Source organism: Hylobates moloch, unplaced genomic scaffold (genome assembly GCF_009828535.3).
Source record: "Hylobates moloch isolate HMO894 unplaced genomic scaffold, HMol_V3 SCAFFOLD_1, whole genome shotgun sequence".
Lineage (NCBI taxonomy): Eukaryota > Metazoa > Chordata > Mammalia > Primates > Hylobatidae > Hylobates > Hylobates moloch.
This window is the reverse complement of record NW_026652276.1, coordinates 130,355,107-130,375,846: the sequence shown is the minus strand read 5'-3', so window position 1 is coordinate 130,375,846 and position 20,740 is coordinate 130,355,107. Positions and strand designations below refer to the sequence as shown.

Genomic DNA, 20,740 nt, shown 5'->3' with positions numbered 1-20,740 from the left:
ACACACACAACACATGCGCGCGTGCGCACACACGGACAATGCAGTGAAAACAGAAGTGAAAAGTCACAATAATAATAGAACTTAAGTAAAAAAGATGCAAAAAAAATTTTAATTCTCCTCTTTCTGATTTAGTATGAAGGTAAAGAATGAAGTTAGAGAAGAGGGTAACTAATAAGAATCTTATCAAATGTAAATTAAATAATTATTTCTACCTATCCTTGATCTCGTCATATTTTATCCAATCTTCTCTTTACATTTCTTTAATGAAAATCTGCAAACTTGGCATCTCTCAGCTTTATTCTTCCAAATTCAGAAATACTGCCACCTTGTGAATACTATTAGATATGAGAGCGATCACAAATTCCAGTATAAATCTGCCAAACTATAAAACTGATGATCTGCTCTTAACCACTCTAGGCACAAGCAAATCAGATTTGCAAAATGAAAACCAGTGCCTGATGACCACATCTGTAAATTACAGGACAGTTTAACAGTTAAAAAAAATAATCTTTCATGATTCTTGCAATACTAGGAAATACCTTAGTTACTGTTATTATTTCCATTAACTTTTTAAACCTGAAAATGATTCCCCAACATAGTGGAAAAAATACAGAGCCTAAAATTAAGTTCAGGTTCTACGTCTTGACCCCTCAACTAATTATTAGCTCTAGACTTTAGGCTTTTTTCCAGCTCCCTAAGACTTGGTTTGTCACGTATAAAATGACTCTATCCACCTAACTGCACTTTTTTAGAGATTAAATAAAACAATATACATGAAGGCACAGCATACATTATAAAGCACAAAAGAAATACAAATAATTTTTATTATCTTTAAAAATTGCTGTAGATGTTATAAATTCCCACAAACTCTGTATTTCCTTTAGAACAAACAATTTCATAAAAGTTTATGATTAATTTTTGAATTTCAGAGTCCTGGTGATTTTAAATCCTGAACTCTGGCCTTTGACAACTGTAACTAGGGCTTTTGATGTGACGTCAGGATCTTTCCAAAGTTTTGGGCCAAATACTATTGATTGTGGGATTTCAATCAATTCAAAATAAGGTTGACCTAGATTCTTGAAGATTTCAATCAGTTGCCAATCTGAAATCACCTCCTCTCAACAATTAGCCAATCCCCAGCAAAGGAAGACAACCAAAATTAGAAAGATATAGTGTTATTCTGCCAGAGGTAAATTATAAACAACAGTGCATCAATGGGTTCTGAATATGCCTTTGAAAGCTTAAACACTTCTCATTTAAAGTAGAAACAAAGAACAAAAAATCCTCTTGTACCAACAGAACTCAACAATCTTTAAATTCTAAGGAAGCAGACAGAAATTTCTTTGGGGAAAGGGAGGCATTATAATTTTAAAGTTCTCAATTTCATATTCAGGAGAAAAAGAGACCACATTTTCTACGTGTTGCTCTTTACACAAAACAGGCAGACAGGTATTCCGTGTCCTTTACTAGCAAGCTTGGGATGCGTTTAATTGGAGAAATCCACTTTGTCATTCACAAATTGGTACATATGATAGCTTTTCATGTCACATGTAAACATAAAAGGGATTTGTTTCTAAGATGACTGAGTATATACAGAATTCTTTCTTATTATTCTTTTTTATTTATTTAAAGAGAGTTTTGCTTTCTCGCCTAGGCCGGAGTGCACTGGTGCAATCATAGCTTACTGTAACCTCAAACTCTTGGGCTCAAGACATCCTCCTCCCTCAGCTTCCTGAGTAGCTATGAATACTGGCATGTACCACTACACTGGACTAATGTTTTTATTTTTGTAGAGACAGAGTCTTGCTATGTTCACCAGGCTGGTCTCAAACTCCTGGCCCAAAACTATTTTCCCACTCTCAGCTTCCCAAAGTTCTGGGATTATAGGTGTGGGCTACCACACCTAACCAGAACTTATTTTTAAGGAAAAAGGAGTAAGAATCTTGAGTTAGTAATACTGTCATGAACCTCTCCTTTAAGACAGCTTTGGGTACCTGATAGGGTAGAGTGCTATGTTTTCTACAAATATACAGATTTCCCACAACAGATCCTGACAAAGAGATAATCTCTTATGAAGAAGTCTCAATAACCTGAAACATGAAAATCTATTTAGGGAGTCCTAAAAAATATGGATTACTACTTGATTATCTTATAATGGTCTGTTTCCACCATTGCCACCTCTAATCCATGCTCAAAATTCTCTTTCAGTGGGACACATGAGATAAATTTTTAAAAATAACTGTGTCTAAAACATAATTGGTTTTACTATGCTTGTGCTGAGTTCTTTTACATTCAATATGTTGTTTTCAGTGGACAAGAGAGAAAAATTCTACAAGGTCTACACAAATGCTCTAAGCAAGCCACATGTGTAGGAAGCATCACATGCAGGTCTGCAACGTTCTGCTGCTCCCTACTGGGTGGAGCAGGGTGTCTTCCACTGAGTACTACTAGACCCGAAAACTTTAAACCAGGTGGGCATAAAGTGTGTGAGCGATATAGAGATACTGGAACCTGGGTGGCGCCTCTGCACCTTGTGCTTAGGGAATGGGAAGGGCTGTTAATCACCCACATGTGACCTCTCTGTCTCAGAGGTCAATAGGAGACTTCAGGAGACTGCCACATCCTCTCTGCAAATATACAACGTTTTCTTGAAAAGTGAGAAACAAATGAAGGAGCACTGTTCAAAGAATAAGATTCTCACTCTATTGCCAGGTTATAAAGTCCTATGGTGAGAGAAAAGGGTAGTATCTGTTTTTACTTTTAGAGTAAGATAATGAATTTCCAAATTAAGTCCTCAGAAAATGTCTTAGGGCCCCAAATATAAAATGCTAACGTTGTTTTATAAGTTAACAGGCAGGCAAGAATTTTTTCATTAATTGTGGACTTTAAAAATCCATTGAGCTAAATTGGTTCACAGTACTCCAATGCATTTAATCATCGTGGGCTAAGGAAGCATACATGGAAGTTGTAAGTGTACATAAACTGTGTTATCATCCAGCTTCTTTGCACATATCTCTAATGGGTCAAATATGTTTTTTATTTTGTTGGTCCACACAGCTGACTTTCAAAAGCATCTGGCCATCCAAATTTAGTCAGACATTTGTAGATGTTAGTGGTAGATGGTACTGAGAACTGTAGGACATAATACTGTTGGCTTTAAGGCTGCCCAGTCGTTAGCACATATATAGTTAAGTACTTCAGTTTATTTTGAAACAGCAGTTTCATAAAACTTACTAGTCCTTATTTAGCCTGAACTAGGACCTTGCATGTATATAATGTATTCATTCATTCTCTCACTCATGATGCAACACACATTTAGTAAATGTCTAATGTGTGGTAGGTACTAGATTTACCAAAATGAGTAAGGCAAATTCCTCGTCTTTGAAGAATTTCCAGGAGAGAGAGACTAGTAAGCAGATAATTATAGTGGAATGTAGGATGTAGGAGAAATAAAGAAAAACATAGGGTAGACACTTAAAGAAGACAGGATGCAGGACCTAAGCTATGACCTTGTTTATCAAACCTGATTCCTGACTGGAGCAACTGCTTCTGGCTTAGGACAGTCTGTGTCTCCCTCCCAGGCTCTGACTCGGAGGTGTCACTCTGATCCTGGGAGATGGACTGAGACTCCTAATATATCATTTTTGCCTGATGGTTGATTAAGTCCTAGACCCTGGATTAAAGTGTTCTTCCAATTAAACCTATCACAGAAATGCTTCAGCTCTTCACCAAAGTCTAATCCAATGAGATCTCCTTTTCTTGACAGAATGTCCCAGCCAAAAACCTACTTCTTTGAGAGCAACGGTCTTCCCCCTGGACAGGGATGGATGGACAGAGATAGGATGAGAAGAAAGACAAACAACTTACCATCAATGACAACCACTTCATCCAAAGTCTACAAGTGGGGGAGTCTGTGCCTTACCTTTTCAAGTGGGCAATGGGTACTGTCTCGGAGAAAGGGAAGTAAGTTTGGTCGATCATATTCAGCATAAAGACTGATCTGTTTTTCATGGTAACGCTGCCCCTTATGGTGGTCTCTCTTGAAAAGCTTATGCAAATACTAAAAGGAACAAAAGATAAGCTGTGATCCATTAAAATAAGAAAAGCAGTACCTGACTAACATTGCTATTTTTAGCTCTAAACACCTGCCATGGAGAGGTTGGGGGAGAAGCAGTCTTCAGGGAAAACCTCTAGGTGATGGAGAAGTGGAAAGGAAAACCCTTTGGGAGAGCAAAGGATTCTGATACTTTCTCTAGAAGGGCCCCAAAACCTGACTCTGCCACGTACCAACTGTGACTTTAGGCAAGTCACTAATCTCTCTGAGACTCAGTTTATCTACAAAAATTTTATTGAGTTACTGTGACAATTAAATGAGTTGCCATTACAAAATCACTCAGAACCAATGAACTTAGCATACACCAAGAACTACAGAAATGTTAATGACAGTAGTTGTCAATATCATCATTGATACCTGCTTTGGCTCAGAAATAAAAAGATGAGTGGTCTTCCCACATCATAAAAATTGTTTTACATAAAAGAGGGCAGAGTCCTGGGACAAGCATATGTTCTTAAAAACTCAAGTAGCGGGCACTAAACTCATTTCCATACATTCTGCATCTCCTCCTTGTTGACTCTTCAAATGAAATGCTGCCTAAACTGGTAACATCAAAAACAAAAATACAAAGTAAAAATCAAGAAGAATGCAGGTGTTCTGAAACAGTTTTCAAAACTGATTCCTTACCCTAGCTGTCTGAAAAAAGGTTAGTTGACTTCAGAGGAAATCAGTAATTCACTTTCTCCTCACAGGCAAGATTAAGTCTATCAATACAGTACTCAGAAGTGAGAAAACAATTCAATGTTTAGTTAATATTAAATGTAAACAAAAACCCCACAATCTACTGAAGACAGGAAGACTTAATCACCAATCCCGCAATGCGCATTAACACCTTGGGTGGCTGTTTCCAAGTGGATTGGTTTATAACAGACATAGAGCACCAGGCCGCCCTGCAGCTAAGACTGTAAATGCACTGATGTTTGTTATCGCTGTTGAATCTAGTCACGATGACACCTAACCATGGACACATGCACCTTACGAAACCAATCTTCAGGCTTCCTGTTCACCTCTTCCTAAGGCAAAACGGAGCAGTACAAGCAGTAGACTGAACTCATGTGCCAGGCAGAGGTCTGATGAACACCACTGCCAGTCCACTGGCACTGGGATCAGTGTGTTGAGCGGGGATACGTGGTGCTGTTTCCCAGAGTGCAAACAGGACGGGGAGGCCCTGTCACATGAATGCTGAGTCAAATTTATAGAGACAAGCCATTGCCTGGCAGGGAAGATGAGCCATGTTAGTGTGGGCTGTGCCACCACTTTACCATTGCACTGATTACACTGTCACACAGATAGCTACTGCCCGTAATCCTGTCTCGTGGCTTAAGCAGGTCAGAAATCACTACTTCATAAATGAATTCCCAAGGTGGCTAGCAGTGTGGAGCCTTGCTTAGGGAAGCAGATAATCTTGAGATTTCCAATCATGAACAATGCAGCAATAGCATCTGAGCAAAAGAGAAAAAAAGGTGCCTCTCATTCCCTTCCTGCAGTCTTCAAAAGCTTCAAAGCAGAAAACCGACTTTTGAAAAAAATGCTCTATTCCCTAAGCCTCCTCCTACGGTGCAATGAGATGGGCAAAGATACAAGCACACTTACTGTATCTGATACCCATAGTCCTACTGATATAATCCCTATGTGTGCTGAAGTTTTCTCTTGTAGAAGTTTTAAAGGACATAGAAAACAACTATTCCTGCTCATGATGATGCAATGCAGAGAATCGAAGTAGCCCCCTCAAAGAAATCTAGAATAACAGGCCTTAATTACACAACCACCAATAGCACACCATAAATATGGAATTAGCTATTGTCATGGTGAGGGACAAAAGAAATGAGGCTCTGCCCTTTTATCACTCTGTGGTCCTGGATATGGAATGGTTGTCTGACATTTCCTTAGCAGGAGAACTTGGTACAGTATCTGCAGTGCCATACTGGCCTTTACTGTGATGTATGCCATGGTTATATTTAATGGCAATTACAGAGGGAGAGTGCTTATTCCTAGACATGATGTAATACAAAAACATTCATTATAGTTAAATATATAGTTATGTTACATATATTTATATTATAGTAATATAATAGATTGGTAACTTTTTTCCATCACAATTCAATTGTGGGTCAAAATTCAAGTGCCTGATCTACAATTAATCCCTGACCTTGAATTCACAGCATATGCTGCATTTTGGTAATTACAGAACATTGTTTGTGGTGAAACCGCCAACTGGAATATTAACCTCCTTGAAGAATTCACTCCAGTATCCTCCTCGCACCAATACTGAAAGATGATTCACCCACCGGTCAATCAAAATGGCAAAAGGAGGAGACTGCCGTGCTCACCACATGCTGCAGTTCTGGTCTGTCTTCCAATTCTTCCACTACCTTTTTAATCTAGATAAAAAAGAAAAGTTTCAAGGTGGAGTCATGAGGACAGAAAGCCAGCTGCAAAATTATCTGATAAACTCTCTTCTTCACAGCTATAGGAGTCCCAGACGTTCATCTGGTAACACATATAAAAACAAATGACACTCACTGAAATTTTATCTTCATTGTCCAAAAGCATGTCAACAGCTTTCTGAAACATATAAAAAAAGCCACAGTCAATGAAATCCGTTATTTAAGAAGAGAAGACTAAAAACAATGCAGTGTAGCTACCACTGTTCACAGGTGGAAGGCTTATTTTGTATACTTAAGGAGGCCCTTAGCTTTACAATGGCTCTTATGGAAAATGATATATGTGAAGAAATGCATTTTCAAATGCATCTCAATCTGAAGCCTATGTGTTTTACATACCACTAAAATGGTGCTTTGCTATAACTTACCAAATACAAAACATCTTGACTGCCCATATCCTAGCCCCCCCGCCCCCCGACGTCTCGGATACCTTCACACCTTCTCATGAGACTCTCAGTAGTTATGGAGAGCATCTCTTTACCAGTATATCAAGAAAATGAGCTTTTCTTCTGGCTACTTCAACCTTGACCTAGTCTCCCTATGAGACTCCACAGACAGAAGGAGCTGGTTTTATGAGGAGAAGGGAATAAGAGCCAGAAAGAGAATGAGATACCTGAAGTTGCATAATGACATCAAACTTTTGGACTTTCAGAATTTACTTTAGCCACTTTTATCATTCGGGAAACACAAATTAGACAGTTTATGTCAAGAGGAAGAGGGAAAACAGCACACCAGACTGAGCCTCACACAGAACACCTGGGGGCCCTGTTCTGGACTCTGCTACTACCTAGCTGTCTGCTCCAAATGCTACTTTTGCTCTCTGAAATACGAGGGTGTTGGAGTAGATTATCCCCAAGGTCTCTTCTAACCAGAAGACTCTGATTCCTTACATCTGGATCACATTCTAGAATAGCAATTAGTTTCAGCTCATTCATCTTTTTTCCACAGCTACATATGCAAAACGAGGCTCTGGAGAACAATGGAGGGGGGTGCATGAGGGGAGACTAGATATGAGGAAAATGTAATTAATTTTTACATAAGCATCTCATCCTCTGCCAGACAAGCAGAGCCTCTCTACCTGAACTTCCTTGGAGCTACATAATTCTTTGTAAATCTGTAGTCCCTAAAGACTTCACTCAGTATTTTAAAAAGGGCTAAAGCATCTTTGAGAAAAAGAGGTAGCTCTAGGTCCTATCTAAATTAAGTTTAAGTTGGTGGAGATTAAATAGCACACAATATCTCTAAATACAGTACAATATAATTGAAAAATGCATTAATCTTTTTGGAGCCTTTAGGGTTCTACTTTTAGGTTTATCGAAAATTTCAATTTTTTGAATAAGAACCCTGTTTTATAAACCTCATTATTTCTGTCACAAGCACTTGTAATTAGATTTCACACACACATACACATACACACACACACACACACACACACACACACACACAGCTTGCATCACTTTGCAAGAGCCAATGTGAGCTGTGGCTGGTTCCACTCATTAGGTTGCTTAAATTTATTATTAGGTAATTCAATTTGTCACACAATAAAATAACATATTCCACATGTCCTGGACATGAGAATCAACTCAAACCAGGGGAAATCCCACATGCTGGATACGTGAACACCAAGAAATAAAATAGTAATAAGTGGGTCAAGACGGAAGTTCACTTAATTTTTAAATTCTGGAACACAGGTTAGGAGGGATAAATGAGTCAAAGTATATACCTGGTTTGTTTCTATAAATTATATGAATTGTTTTAGCAAGAAATTATTTTATACACGCACACACACAACTTTAAAAGTTCTCTATCAAATTTGAATTGCTTTCACAGAATAACCACATTAAGAAAAGGATTCCTGAATGCCAAACAACTAAAATAACAACATCTAGTGAGGGTGAGAGTGTTCTAAAGATTGTCAGCATACAGCCAAGTTATGTGATTCTTTCACCAATCCAGCATTTGGATAGATATCTAAGTATTAAATATTTGGAATAGTAAAAATAATTGACAGTACTAAAATAAAAAGCACATTACCTCTGAATCAAAATCCATTAATAAAACAATTTTATCCTTGATAGAACTGAAAAGATTATGCTTGTGGATCAATTGAAAAACGTCTTTATGTCTTAATGTTAAGTATATTTCCAGAGCGTTGCCATAGTTCTTGTCATAGGTGTACCTGGTAATACAAATTTTTTACATTAATATTCATCAACAGCTCTAATTAAAACACAGAGAGATCATGGTTCACAATATTAAAAATGGAAACACTCCTTTAGAGAGAAAAGTTAACTTTATTTCAAAAAATATTCCTTGGGATTTAACTATACATGACCAATAAGTATTTCTTTCTCAGAACTTTGCCTCTCATGTTGCCAAAATTTCAGAAAATTCACAATATTCAAGTAATAAAAATGGTCTTTTTGGGGGGTCTCAGTCTCAAAAGTTTTACAAACATCCATACAGCAAAGAAACTAGGATCCAGGATGAAGTTCTCATTTTAGTAACAGAAACATCCGTTCCAATTCTTACAAGCAGTATTCAGCTGACAAATGGCTAATATTCCAAAAGCTGATTTTAAGGGGGCTGTGTCTAACTGAAATGTGTTTTTCCATTGAAACAATGTTTTTCACATTAAGTCCCTAAGTCAGCTCTTGAGAGCTCACTGAACTGAAGCTGTACTGTTGGTCCATTACGAACAGTGCTGCAGACTCTAAGGGGCATCTAACAGGACAACGTTTCCAAGAGAAAATGATTAGCATTTCAACTTAGAATGCCATAAACACAACCTCCTCTGTGGAAAATCCAATACGTCCAGAGTTCTAGGTCATTTTGGTATACCTTTCTTGGTTTTGGGCAAAAGAAGAAAAAAGAAGGGAGAGGAGTGGTCTAAGGTGATGGGGGCACTGAGGAGAGGTGGATGCAGGGATGGTCGTCTTGGCTAGACCTGCAGTATACTTCTTGTTTCCCTAGATGGAAGGTACTTGAGAGCATATCTTATCTATCTCTGTATCATAAGCATCTCGCACAAAGCCTGCATCATTGAATGTGCCCAAGAAATATGAAAAATATTAACCAAGCTGCCATTTTCTGAGCCCTGACCCAGGGTCAGGGAGTCCTCTATTATGACATCTCTTTTATAAAAAAGTTTAAAATTATCCCATAAGGAATTGACATTTGAGAGATTCAATTAACTGACTTGAAGACCCTAGAAGAGCAGAATCCAGAGCCTCACTCATTGGGAAACTGTTATGCTTGAGTGATCTAAAACTTGGCACCCTTTTGTTTCCCAACCACTGCCTCTCCTAAGCGCTGTGCGTTAGGGTTTCTCTTCTCTGGGAAACAGATTACATTGCAATTGTACAGTTTCACACATGTCCTTACCTCCTACTCATTTGAGGTTTATGAAAGGTTTTTACTAAGAGGGAATGTAGGAAAATGGTATAAAATGCATCCTCTCCACTTGGAGTTTGCCAAATCTAAAGTATGAAAAACTTTTCAACATAGACTGATATGGAAAAAGAAACATTTAAGTATACTCACAATTCTGCCAGGGTTTTAAGTAAAGTCTTGTTCTGACTATCTTTCTTCAGATGATCCCGAACTGCTTGAACTATGACTGAATTATTATACAGATCTCCAGGCCATTCTCGGATCAACGTGGCAAAACCCTAACCAAAGGTGAAAAACAGAAAAAGAACACTCATTCAACAGAATAATAGTTGTGATATTGTGAAATATACATTTGGTCTTCCTTCTGTTTCCTGGCATATAACTCTTAAAAACCTTAGAATCTCCAAAATGATGTGTCTTCTTGCATGCTAATGAGCTGACTGGTGGCTAGCAGCCCCTAGATAACTTAAGGATGGGGTTGGGCACAGGATAGACCGAGACAGGATTAAAGGGTTGGAACTTTTCAGCCCTACCCCCACCCCTGCCCCATAACCTCCAAGGAGGGGAGAGGGGCTGAAGGTTACGCCGATCACCAATGGCACAATGTTTAAATCGATCATGTCTAAGTAATGAAGCTTTCATTAAAACCCAAAAGGAGTGGCTTTGGAGAGCTCCCCAAGAGCTGAACACCTGGAGGTTCCTGGAGGGTGGTGCATTCAAAGAGGGCCTGGAAGCTTCATGCCTCTTCCCACATACCTTGCCCTCTGCATCTAATCCATTTGGCTGTTCATCTGTATCCTTTGCAATATTCCTTATAATAAACCAGTATATGTAAGTAAAGTGTTCCCCTGAGTTCTATGAGCTGCTCTAGCAAATGAGTCAAATCTAAGGAGGTGGTAGTGGGAATGCCAGTTTATAGTTGACCAGTCAGAAGTACAGGTGACAGCCTATAACTTGTGATTGGTACGTCTGACGTGGGGGCAGTCTTGTGGGCCTGAGCCCTCAGCCTGCAGGATCTGATGCTATCTTCATGTAGACAGTGTCAGAATGAACTGAATTAGAGGACACCCAGCTGGTGTCCACTGCAGAACTAATTGCTTTCTTGGTGTGTAGTGGAAAAACCCAGACATTTGGTCACAGAAGTGTTGTGCTGTGAGAGTATAGCATGAGAAACTGAGTTTGGTTTCTCCTAAATTCTCAAAACAAACTGAACAATTTAAACCATCCCTAAAAGTATTCACTTTTAGTCACATAACAGACCAAACAATTATATGATTAAAAGTTTGTTCAATAAATATTTCATCAATTTTCAGACTATGGGTTTGGGTGTGGTGAAGAGTTGCAGGGAATATTATTGTGCAATAAATCTCCATTTAGCATTCCTGGGAGGCAGGTCATGCCATCTACTTCTGTCCTTAGTTTTACGAAATGTACAACTAAGAAAGGTATCCTGTTCTTTCTATAAAGTGCATGGACAAGAGTTTAGGTTGGACTTGCTCTGTCCCTATTCTGGACTAACTGTAACATTTGGATGACAGCTTTAACATCTTACAGATATTGCCCAAGTCAGCTACTTTCCCCACCACCAAGAGTCCTCTAATGCACTTAGGCCTGGGCTGCTGGGTGCAACTGGTTATGCAGTTGTGCACTGTACAGCCAGCACAACTGACCGTGGCAGTCTGCTTGGGGCAGGGCTGCTCCCACAATGAAACTGCCCAGCATTCTATACCTTTAACAAGTCACCATCTTGGTCCTCCTTCCACTCTGGCTTCTAACGCCAGTTTTATGTTGGAATTTAGGACTTTGGCTCAAGTCTTATCCCCTGGCTCTTACCCTGGCTATCTCTAGATCTCAAATTTTGTGGTTCCCTAATTTGATCCTGTTTCCGTCCCACAGCCGATTCTGGGCCAGTATCTTGTTCAGTCTCTACCCCCTGATTCCTGACTTTAGACTTCATGTTTTATAACTCAAAGTATGATGGAGCAGTTTACTTACTGATCCTTGACAACGTTTAGAACAAAAACATGTTCATAAGACAGTAAAGAGAATTAAAAACGTCCACGTTATTAAATGTGAAAGGAAAATAAATTATCAGGACCCCCAATTCACTAGGCCAAAGGGAAAGTTAAGGGAACTGAGTCATGCAAAAATTGCCTTCCTTTTGTTCCTAGAGAGCTGTCATTTCACATGCTTCCTTTATCTCATGTCAAAGCTAGATCTACTGAACAAGAGATGAATGCATAAATTGACTTTTCCCCCACTTCTCTCTTTTTACATGTAAAACGTAGATTCCCTGAGCTAATCAGAGCATCACTGGAATGTGACCACGTGCCTCATTGCTTACTCTCCCCCTACTTATTTATTTATTTGTTTTTAAAATTTCCTCCTTGCCTCCTGCTTGCTCTTTCCCCTTTAAATTTTGAAGTCCTCAACACTCTCTTTGGAAATAGCACAGGACACAGACCCTGTTTCTTTTCCCCAAGTATGTCCCTAACCTTGGCAAAATAAACCTTTAAATCAATTGAGATCTGCCTCAGTCACTTTTTGGTTTATATAAAAAATAGTACATTATTACTATTACATAACTCCATTAATACTTTATTGAACTACTGTGAATTTGTTTAAATAACATTTAGAAGTGAAAACAATGTGATAGAAGCTGCTTCTGTAATGCACCAGGATTTGGTAAGAAAAGTGCAAAAGAATCAGTAATACAGTTTTCATTAAAGTTCCATCCAAATTCTACCAAAGTAACCCCTGGAAGGATGGCAAGAGACCAGAACAAAAGACCACATATTTTCCATTTAGATTACAATCTTCTTATATACTAATGTGACTGAAATTTTACTTCAGAAATTTGGGGAATGGATTCAATCAGAACATTAAAATGTTTGTAGAACCAAAATAATATTTCAGATCAAGTTTCTTTCTTTTCTTCCTTCCCTTTGTTTCCCTTTCCTTGTCCTTCCTTTCTTCCCTCCCTCCCTTCCTTTTCTTTCTCTCTCTCTCTCCTTCTTTGCCTTTCTCTCTCTCTCTTCCTCTCTTTTATTTTTCTGAGGTGGAGTCTCGCTCTGTCGCCCAGGCTGGAGTGCAGTGGCGCTATCTCGGCTCACTGCAACCTCTGCCTCCTAGGCTCAAGCGATTCTCCTGCTTCAGCCTTCCAAATAGCTGGGACTACAGATGTACGCCACCATGCCGGGCTAATTTTTGTATTTTTTTTTAGCAGAGACGGGGTTTCACCATGTTGGCCAGGATGGTCTCCATCTATTGACCTTGTGATCCGCCCACCTCAACTTCCCACAGCCTCCCAAAGTGCTGGGATTACAGGGGTGAGCCACCATGCACAGCCTCTTTCTTTGTTTTTGTGAGAAAGGGTCTCACTCTGTCACCTAAGCTGGAGTGCAGTAGCATGATCACAGCTCACTGAAGCCTCAGCCTCTAGGCTCAAGTGATCCCCCCACCTCAGCATCCGGAATAGCTGAGAATACAGGCGTATGTCACAGCACTCAGCTAAGTTTTAGTTTTTTATAGAGACAGGTCTCACTATGTTACCCAGGCTGGTTTTGAACTCCTGGGCTCAAGCAATCCTCCCACCTTGGCCTCTCAAAGTGCTGGGATTACAGATGTGAGCCACTGTGACAGCCCTGTTTTCTTAAGACTATATAAGATAAAATAGTCTGTAAAGATTTCTACCCCAATACCAGCAGCTCACAGTAGCCCCTAGACCATTAATAACAATGCTCAGGGAAAGAAGAAATTTTGGCCCCATTTTTTCTTTTCCCTATCATGCAACAGCCTCATGGTACTGCCAACTTCGAACACAAAATAAAGACAAAATAACCAGTCATCTTGTGTGATAAAAGCATGATGACCCTACCATAAACTGAAATAAACATCTATCATATTTCATGTTAGGCTTCCCTCTGTTCAACTGGCTTTGTGTACCCTTGAATAAATGTGCTACCCAAGAAATATTTATAAAATCTATCTGTGGCCATTATTACTAATTAGAGGACACAGGTACGAGGGACCTGTTATGATTGAATGAGCAAAGTTATAGAAAACCTCAGTACCTATTATAATAAGTAAAAGTCTAGAAAGTACTCATGAAATGAAATGCCACAGAAATCATCCCATTTTTGACATGCTTATACATTTGTCATTAATATTAAACAAAGCTTAACTGTTTAAAATAACTCTGCTGGGTTGTAAATTAATAGGCAAAGCTATAGGCATATGACTAGAAACCCCATACAAAGAGGTCATGAAGCATCTTTACCTCCAATATTACTTCATATCTTTTAGGGAGAAAAAAATTGACAAGTCAATACTCCAGAGAAGTACAGTTTGTTTTTTGTAATCTGACCTTCAGTGCTCTGTTTAGCAACGCAAAATTTCTCTCCACATAATATGTGATCAAAAGTGTTGTTAGGGAACACAGCTATTTGACTGATTATGTGACAATTTAATTCAAAATTAAATAATTAAGCTGAGAATAAGGGAAGGTAAAATACGAATTATTTGTAAGAGCTTATGAAAATAAAAACAAATTATTTACAACCTCCTTAACAGTACTGACCAGACAGACATCCTAAAACATTCAGGAGAAAACATCTATAATCTCTAAGGTTAAGTCATGCTTCTTTCCATCTCAGTAAAAAGTGTTCCAGATATGAAATCAACAGGGTAACTTTGATGATACAGGATTTTTAAAAGTTTCATGAAAAAATAAGAGTTCAATCATGTGCAAGAACTGTAACAGATTCATAAAAACAATAAATTTTTTTAAATGCTTAAATTACATTACTTTAAAAATAGGAAAATTATACTTCAGCATTTGTAAAGAAAGTTTGTACTCTTCTCCATCATTTTCACAGAACACTCATAATTCTCTTTCTTCTGGGATGATATCAAAGATGGAATAGCAGCTGCTATTGTATTTATGAAATCCACAAAATAGCACTTAGCTCTTTCTCTTTAGTTCTAGAAAGAAGGTAACTTTAAAGAATTCCTTAAAATGCACACAGACTAAGTGTTTTCACGGTCTACATAAACATGAGTTATACTGGTGTTTCTCTAGCTCAGTTTCACCTGCCACATGCAAACTACAAATCTGTTTCCTTTACAGGCATTGCTCCATTGTATTCCTTTCTAGATTTCCTAACACTTCCAATTGAGAACAAGTAAATATGACCATATCAGAACACCATACCTCATAATCACTCTCCAAAAATTCATGTAAGATCATTTCATAGATGAGTGGTTTCAGAACTGGATCACCTCTTGGCAAATAAGAACTAATAGCCTAGGTAAGGAAAAGGAAAAAAAATCCTTTAAAAAATGGCAAAACAAAACTGCATTCCAATTATGCAGAAAACATGAAGTATATTTTTACTTTAAAAATGTGAGACAATACAGTACTCTGAAAAAAATTTTCTGAAGAGAATTTAAATGAAAACTACTTTCTAACAATAAATTATATTTTCAAAAGTATCTACATGTATGAATGAATTTAAAAATTGCCTAGGTTAATCTTTATCTCTCTGTTCTTCCTGATGAGTTAATAGAAATCTAAATAATAGGAGGGAGAAAGTCACAGAGATGAAAAAAGTCGACTTCTTAAGTAATCAAGGAGTATAGGCAATCTATTCATCTTTCTTTCCTTCAACTGGAGTTTATCAACCTTTACCAACTCATAATCATCTTTTGAAATTAGGAAAAATACATCTTGTGTTCTTCAGATATTTTCAGTACTGTGTTAAAAGTCAAATTTACAAATACTGTTCAATGACCCTATAATGCCCTACGATCCAATCACCACGCTTTTTACTGGGGACAGACAGAGAAGGTCACCATCCCTAAGGAGCTCACAAGTCCTAGAAGAAAGATATGCAGACAATTAAACAGACAATAACTGTATTGTGTGGTAAGTGTTACAAGAGAGGGGTCAGCACAGTGCTGCAGCAGTAGAGGAGAACCTTGCCTACTAAAGCCCTGGGTTTCTCAGAAAAAAACAAGAGAAGGGCAGGACATCTGGCAGGGGGAATAGCATGAGCAAAGGCATGGAGCCATGAACATGCATCTGTGTGCAGGGAGGTCAGAGGAGCCCAGAGATGCGAGATGGCGTCACAGAAGACAGATGAGGCTGCAGAGGAAGGGGAAGTGGGGTCTTGAGAGGAATTCCGATTTTATTCTACAGGCAGGAGGGAAGCAACAGGTACTAGGGAAGTGAGAGTCCAGACTTATTTTTTATGCAGATAACTCTGGGCTAGGGCTGCCCACAGATCTATCAGAAGGCATTTGCAATGGCTCAGGCAAAAGTTAAGGCAATGGTACCACAGGGGAAGAGAAGAGCCCCGATTGGTATTGACATAAAAAAAATGACAAGAAGTGGAGATTAAGCAGAATGAGGAGGGGTGTAAGATGTTCTAATCAAGAACAGTCGCTTTGAGCTAATACGCCCTGGGGATTGGGTATATTGTGTATCATAAACACAGACTCAATGGAAAAGGACTGAATGTGGGAAGGAAATTGATTTATATTAACTTGAATTATCATCATCAGCAGTATATACAAGGAGAAACGGCCATCACATGATATTCAAAAAAGAGATCCGAGTTACACAGCCATTAAAGTAAACAGGGAGGCAGGACTGGATAAAATCCTCCAGAAACCATCCAGTAAACCCAATGAGAAGTGTAACATTTACAGGGCAGACAGGAGGAGTCACACGGTTGACAAGATGATTAACTGGGAATTTTTAAAGCATATTTATAACTCCAAGAGAGCATTCAAAAGGTCGACAAATAATGAAAAATTTTTAAATGTTTAAAACAAACACAGGAATACTTTATTGATTGATTAGGATGTTGTGCACTAAGTTGAAAGATTTAAAAAAAGAAATATCAAAATTATTCATTAGAGCTAGGTGGTCAATTTTTTCCATCTGTCTTTCAGCAGGTAAAATATTACTTGAAAAATACATTAATTATTCAGTAACTCTAAAAAAAGTCTTATGCTTTATAACCTACTGGATGAGATTACACCTATTTTCAAAAGTCATTAAAAAGAGCATGAAAACTTCATCTAAACACAGAGAGAACCGGAAAGAGATAAGTGAACGCGTTGTACATGTAATATATATATAATCTTATATATGTTTTTTTTACACAAGGCTTATGTTTTCAAACTGATCTCTAAAAGTTTGATTTTTCTTTCCATCTGAGATAACAATCAAGTCCTAAAAAAGAGCTGAGTACCATTATCTTTGCTTCTATTGCAATATCAATATACTACTTGCAGAAACTGAGAGTTAAAAATAAGGCTTTGCTTACCTTAAGCTGTCCAATTTCTTTAAATTTATAAACTTCATATTCCCAGAGTGCTGCATTTTTCCCAAGAATTTTCTGGCATTTGCTGGCAGTAAAAACATCCCAGGGAGAAAGAAAGTATAAATTAAAAAAAAAAACAAAAAACAAACAGAGACAGAATAAGTAGACATTTTCCCCAGAGGTTTAGAGAAATCTCTCTTCTCAGAGTTTTGATGAATTTCTATCTCAAGTACCAATGAACATAAAGGTATTACTGTTACTCATTTGGTTGCATACATAAATTAACACAACTTATAAAAGTTAATATAAAATGCTTATAAATAAAGATGACTCACTTTCAGAAGACTACAACTAGGGACTTTCCCAACTATCTGCCTGTTCTAAGTTTCCCATTTACCCAGAGGAGCACTGCTGGTTTCGGGGGACCTTTCTTGCCTTGAAGAAAACTCGTCATACCCCAAAGTGCCAGATCCTTTCTAAATGGCTTTAAATTATGCACTACAAAATCAGACTTCGGAAAATTAGAATCCTATCCTACTATATAACCTGGAAGACTGATTATGTACGGATGAAACCTTACTTTACACATCAAAGAAACACATTTTCTTAAATAACCTCAGGAGACGAGAAGCAGGTTTGAGGGTACTCTTCCAGAGCTGCCATGCAGTCATGCAGTGGGCACTGCCCAGTTCCAGTGGGAACCACTCACACAGACTTGCACACCACTACATAACATTTATGTGTTCTGCCCACCACAGACCTCTGCAACCCAGACCCTGGGGTCTGGTCACTTCTATTTAATTGCCATCCTCTGGTTGGGAAAATTCTCTTTGAATCATAAGCAGAGGCACTTTGTTCTGGACTATCTTCCAAGGATGCTTATAAAGCAAACAGCTCTAGAAATGAGAGGACACAAATAGTGTCTCCCTCCTGAGTAAAGGGAAGGTTTCTTACTGCCCAGTACAATAAAGATAAAACGATGCCTTTAGGACAAAAGGCAGACAAGGTGATAGGGTTTGGCCGTGTCCCCACCCAAATCTCATCTTGAATTGTAGTTAGCATTAATCCCCACATGTCATGGGAGGGAGGAGGTGGAGATAATTGAATCATGGGGACGGTTTCCCTCATCCTGTTTTCATGATAGTGAGTTAGTTCTCATGACCTCTGATGGTATTATAAGGAGCTTCCCCCTTCATTGGGCTCTTGTTCTTCTCCTTCCCGCCTGCCTTGTGAAGAAGGACACGTTTGCTTCCCCTTCTGCCATGATTGTAAGTTTACTGAGGCCTCCTCAGCCATGCTGAACTGTGAGTCAATTAAACCTCTTTCCTTTATAAATTACCCAGTATCAAGTATGTTTTTATTAGCAGTGTGAGAATGGACTAATACACGGGGTTCCTGGTCACTAGAAAAGATTCAGATACCCTAAGCTCAGGGGTTCTCTTCTGTATCACAGACCACTGTGTGGGCAGGATCTCCATGCCCACCCTCTGTTGCATTGTGGGAATTGGGACTCGGGGATCGGGGCAAATGTTGACACTCTAGTTGACTACTATTGTTGTAGCAGTACCTTGGCTGGTACTATTGCCCAGAGAGTCCTTTAGCTCTGACCTGGGAGTCTCTTGTCTTCTGCCAGCAACCAGGGAAATGACGGGCTAACTTGTTAGACCGTAAATAGGTAAAGTCTGAGATCCTTCATGGTTCTTGATACCTTTCTCATTAAATAATGACAAAAACAATTCTCCTTTGGTAAAAATGAAATAATTGGGAAAATAATATACATTAACTGATTCTGTGCTTGAAATATTAATATTCAAAAATTATAATTTAAAAATAATATTCAAAAATTACCCTCGTTAGAAAGATGTACAAAAATAAAATGTCAACTGCAAAGAACGGCTTATTTTTATTGTTAGCAATGCTCAATTCTATTTATATTAACAAATAATTGTGAAGATGTCATCATTACCGTGCTGCTATGTCATAGTCGCCTCTCTCCACCAGGTGATTTATATATGCCAAGCCAATATCCTAGAGAAAGCCAAATGAAGAAATGTCAAAATTTAACTGAAACAACTGAAAAGTTGAGTCTCGGTTTCTGCACAGGGCACAACATAAGGGTCCTATTAGCACTACTGACTATAACCTGTTTATACTCTTAGCTTGCTTTATGTAATTATGCTTGCTTCTTAAGCATATTCATATTTAAATGTATTTATATTTTCATACATTTTAGAATTCACAGGTCAGGTCATTAAAAAAAGTAAATAATGCTAGTATTTTAAAGGCTCCTAATCTGCCCCCTTTAAGACATTTTTTCATAAAGGAAGTATTCGATATTAGAACATGATCCGACAATTCCACTTTGCCAATGTATATAAAATTGTTTCCTGTGCCTTCATCTGTAGAATGCAAGCTACCTACTTCTTCTACCCCAAGTCTGAAGAGAAGTTATAAGAAAAATGAAATAATGACTATCATACTAAAGGAAATAGGGAATATTAAAGTTGATATGAGCTCAGAAAAACCTATGATTCAAACTCATCAGTTTATAGAAGAAGAAATTGGGGTGAAAGCAGGGAAGTGACTGGCTTCAGAGTATTCATGTTTATTCGCTTATTCTACCTCGGTTCTGAAAGGATTTGGGGTGGCCAACATCACCAGAGGCATGGGAGGACAGCTCTTGCTTGATCTCCCCACGACTCATCTTCTCATATACTATTTGCACCTATAAGTATTTTCACCAGAAGCTTAAGCTTGACATATATAACAAAAGTTGGGTTTTAATTTCTACTTTATGTACAAAAAGGTGCATATGAAATACCTTCTTGGCAAAAAAAAAAAATGGCAGGAGCCCATTTCTTCTCTGCATGTTTGGTATGAAATTACATCATGCTAAGAGAAAAAAAATCTATTCATAACTAATGTATAGGACGAATGTATAGGACATGCCCATTTCAAGAGTAAAGGAAAATACCCATCATTTTTTTTACTTTAATAACTACTATTTGAGAAATCATATTTCAAGTCTATAGGAACACAAGTGAAGAAAGAGTGTCTAACTTCCTTATTTTTCTGGAAACAGATCACACATAACACTTCTACACAGGATCTTTCCATCAAGGTTCAGAGAAAGAACGTCTCCTTTTCAGTCAATCCTTCCAACCTTTCTTCTCACGTCCATGCTTCTCCACTGTGGAGCTTATCCTGCACTCCTCCTCTTCCTTTTATATCAACCTTTTATGTCAACTCTATTTTACCTCTTTTCCCTCAGCATAAGCATGTTTAAGTGCCTCTCTTACACAAACTACCCAAAAACCACCATCGGCCGGGCGCAGTGGCTCACGCTTGTAATCCCAGCACTTTGGGAGGCCGAGGCGGGCGGATCACGAGGTCAGGAGATCGAGACCATGGTGAAACCCCGTCTCTACTAAAAATACAAAAAAATTGGCCGGGCGTGG

At 38.3% G+C, this 20,740-nt stretch overlaps 1 protein-coding gene across 2 annotated transcripts in view; it reads right to left on the bottom strand.

Annotated features, from left to right (window-relative positions):
• Nucleotides 1-20,740, bottom strand: part of VPS41 (VPS41 subunit of HOPS complex) — a 211,270-nt gene that overhangs the window by 24,104 nt on the left and 166,426 nt on the right. For both annotated transcript variants that reach the window (XM_032758281.2, XM_032758280.2), the window contains 8 exons: nt 19,249-19,310; nt 17,286-17,367; nt 15,164-15,256; nt 10,102-10,229; nt 8,593-8,737; nt 6,638-6,679; nt 6,445-6,495; nt 3,923-4,060 (listed from right to left, as the gene is read on the bottom strand). In XM_032758281.2, coding sequence (XP_032614172.1) covers nt 3,923-4,060; nt 6,445-6,495; nt 6,638-6,679; nt 8,593-8,737; nt 10,102-10,229; nt 15,164-15,256; nt 17,286-17,367; nt 19,249-19,310 — 741 coding nt within the window. The remainder of the gene's footprint in view (nt 1-3,922; nt 4,061-6,444; nt 6,496-6,637; nt 6,680-8,592; nt 8,738-10,101; nt 10,230-15,163; nt 15,257-17,285; nt 17,368-19,248; nt 19,311-20,740) is intronic.